The 3,329-nt window shown below is 54.6% G+C and overlaps 1 protein-coding gene across 1 annotated transcript; it reads right to left on the reverse strand.

Annotated features, from left to right (window-relative positions):
• Positions 1–627: 627 nt before the first annotated feature.
• Positions 628–1,564, reverse strand: LOC124667138 (heme-binding-like protein At3g10130, chloroplastic). Its single transcript, XM_047204465.1, has one exon. The coding sequence runs from the start codon at positions 1,487–1,489 to the stop codon at positions 788–790; it is 702 nt and encodes a 233-aa protein (XP_047060421.1). The 5' UTR covers positions 1,490–1,564; the 3' UTR covers positions 628–787.
• Between the last annotated feature and the right edge of the window lie 1,765 nt (positions 1,565–3,329).

Consider the following 3,329-nt stretch of genomic DNA (forward strand, 5'->3'; position numbering starts at 1 on the left):
AAGTGACTTGCACATGCCGTTTTACTTTGACCTAGTTGTGCCAAATAATTCAACTGCTGTAACAAGGATACCTTTTGCCACTCGGACATCGGTTCAGTTTGATGAGATGGGCAACGATGAGTAACACCTCAGCCGCCTCCGGGGTGACATTAGGGGCGAATGTTGAGATTGGAAAGATGGAGCTAGACCTAGAGAGGAGGACTTCGAGGTTTGATTTAGCTGAATTAGATTGACCTTCGATAATTATTGTTTTGTTAGCATGGAATGGCCTCTGCTATCTCGTGTTTGGTTTACCTTCTTCAATCGATATACTCCCCCGATATAGCCGTGTTGTATCATGATCTCGTATGTAATACTCTTCCTTGGAAGAAAAAAAGCAGAGTACTCTACTGAGCGTAGCAGAGTACTCTGTTTATTCTCGTTTATCATCGCGCGAGGCTGCAGAAACTCTGCTAGGCCAATCTTCCATTAAGTTTTGAGAGTTGCTGATCCCGATTGATTGAACTAGTGAAGTGTGGTGTCTGAACTCTGATGGCGTTTGCGATTTGCAGCGATACGTATAAATCTTCGTTACTTCGTCCAGGACATGTCAATATCAATGCGTATCAACTAAAGCTAGTATCACCATTCAGTAGATCATTCATTTATTTATCGCTCCAACCGAGCACGTGTCTATCACAAAATTTCATTAGAAGAACAACTTGAACGGAAACACTACTACGGAGTACATGCTAATGAAATAATATCCGGGGTCCTGGTCACTGAACTACACAACTTCGACGGCTGGTCACTCGACGGGGATCATGACCTCGTTGGTGCGGAGTGGCGGCAGCGTCCATGGCGGGTTGTAGCGGGAGAGCACGAAGGGGCCCGTGATTGTGTGCCCGTCCTTCTCCAGCGCGGCCTTGAGCCCCTCCACCTTCTCCGCCACCACCTTGTCCCCAGTCAGCCCGCCGAACCTGACCACCCCGTACTTCCTCTCCCCCACCTCCCGCAGCACCACCCTCTCGTCCGTGGGCCGCGGCGCCTCCTCCGCCTTGCCGTACTTGGACGGCAGCAGGAACTGCATCGTCACCTTCCCCGCCTGCTCCTCGCGGCCCTCCGCCGTGATCACGGGCGCCGTCATCGCCACAGGCTCGGGCTCGGAGGAGGTGATGACCGGCACCGTCATGGCGATCGCCTCGGGCTTGGCGCCGCCGGAGGAGGTGATGACCGGCGCCGTCATGGCGATCTCCTCGGGCTCGCCACCGCTGGCGATCTTCTCGGGCTTGGTGTTCTGCGGCTTGCCGAAGACGCCGATGTACTTGGCAAGAAGCTGGAACCCGCCGTCGCGGTCGCCTTTCATGTCCTTGGGGTCGTAGGTCACCTCGGCGAGGACGCACGGCGGGTACTTGCGGATCTCGTAGCCGGCGCCGGTGCGGAGCACCTCGTGCTTCGGCGTCTCCACGATGATCTTCCCAAGCATCAGCTTGGCCATTGCCAAACCCATGGCTTACTTGGAGCAAGAGGTCAACAAAGAAAGGTGTCGATCGAGCGGCTGGTGGATTCTTTCGGTGGGTGTTGATTTGGCTTGGCGTCTCTTGGTTTAAGAAGCGGTGATAGATTCGGACGAGTGGACGAGGTTGGAGGCTGAGCTGCGGCGCGAGTTGCTCCACGGATGCGTTTCGTTGTTGGCACATTTTCTTTGGAGTGAAATGCATTGGCAGTCCCACAAGTTACCGGCAATGTCTAAAATAGTCCTGAAACTCAGACAATGCATCAAAACAGTCCTGGAACTTGTCCTCGATGTCTATATACGGTCCTAGATACGTAAAGAGGTAACGTGGCAATGTCAGTGAACCCACTGAGGTGGTCCTGGATGGCCCACGATGGCTGCAGAGATGCTTGAATCAAAATTTTATGTTAAATCTAGCAACCATTAAAAATTCTGAAATCGATCGTTCCCAGTCTACGAGTCTACGTCCCCTCCACCCCTCTCGCTGCCGCTCTCCAGATGCTCACTCCGTTTTTTTTTTTTTGAAATTGAGGAAAAAGTTTTGCCTCATTTATTAATTAAGATGATGGTGCTTAGTATTTTGGAGAAAACTGGACAAAAACCTACAACCACAAAGCTAAGCCCACACAAGCAACACGTACACACCCGCAAGGCCGCAACCAAGTCTAACAAGAGACCCGAACAACAAAGCCCCACCCACTCAAGCGAACACAAGAGACAACAAACACTCACTACCCAACACTCCAAAGACTTGCTGTGACATTGGTGGGCCCATCACTCAACTGTGGATCCAAGGTATGCAGTAGCTAACGTGGCAAGAAAGTCGCAAACCTGTCTGGCGACGATAGCACCGCCGTAGCCAACAACCCTGACTTAGCCGGGTCGTCCATCGTCGGGGCAGCCGGCGCCATTTCGTCGAACAGGATGCGGGGCTGTGGCATGCTCTCCTCCGGCACCTGGCGCATCTTATGTGTCGCGCCCGAGCTGGAGTCACCGCTTCTAGGCGTCCGGTTGAGGTCGGGAACCGCCGCCTCGTTGAACAACGAAGCCGCGAGACTCTTCATCTTCTGGTTCCTGCGCCGGGTGCGATGTTTCGCGGCCTCCATCACTTTCTCCTCCGGGGAGAGCACCTTCTTTGCCGCCTTCGCCTTTGCCTCCCGGCCGCCACCGGTGCCGGCCCGCTTTGCTTCCGGCGGACCCTCCATTGTGGCTACGGTCGTGGCTACGGGGGAGTGTGGGGCGGCGGCGGGTGCGGCGGCGAGGGTTTGATCCGCATCTATGGCGGTGGCCGCGGCGGCGAGGACGTCCATCGCTTCTGGACTGTTTCGTGCCGGTCTAGTTTGCTTTTTCGCGCGGGGAATGGCCAGTGGCGGTAATAATATCGGCCTTCCTGCCACTGACGCGCGGGTCCTACGTCTTTTTCGGCGGTCACTCGCCGCGACCGCCAAGCGTCCGCGGAGACGCAAACCTGGCGCATATTTGGACTAGGTTTGCGTCTCCGCGGACGGGCCGGTCACTTTGCGTCGTCACGCTGGAGCAGGGCCCAGACGCATTTCCGGTCACGGCGGACGAAAACGGTCGCTCAACGATCATTTGAGTCGCGCTGTTGGAGATGCCCTAAGCTAGCTCGGCCACCGTCACTGTAGTCGCCACGCTCTCGACGGCAAAGCTACAGAAGCGTATACCAAATTGCAAGGAGGAGATCTCTGTGCAGCCTCCCTACTTTGCACTAGCTTGCCGTTCATTTCGGCATCCAATACATGCACAGCGTATATCAAATTCTAGGACTAGGGTCCACATGTGCATGCACGTACACAAAAATTAGTCCTTAATT

Source organism: Lolium rigidum, chromosome 6 (assembly GCF_022539505.1).
Source record: "Lolium rigidum isolate FL_2022 chromosome 6, APGP_CSIRO_Lrig_0.1, whole genome shotgun sequence".
NCBI classification, from domain to species: domain Eukaryota; kingdom Viridiplantae; phylum Streptophyta; class Magnoliopsida; order Poales; family Poaceae; genus Lolium; species Lolium rigidum.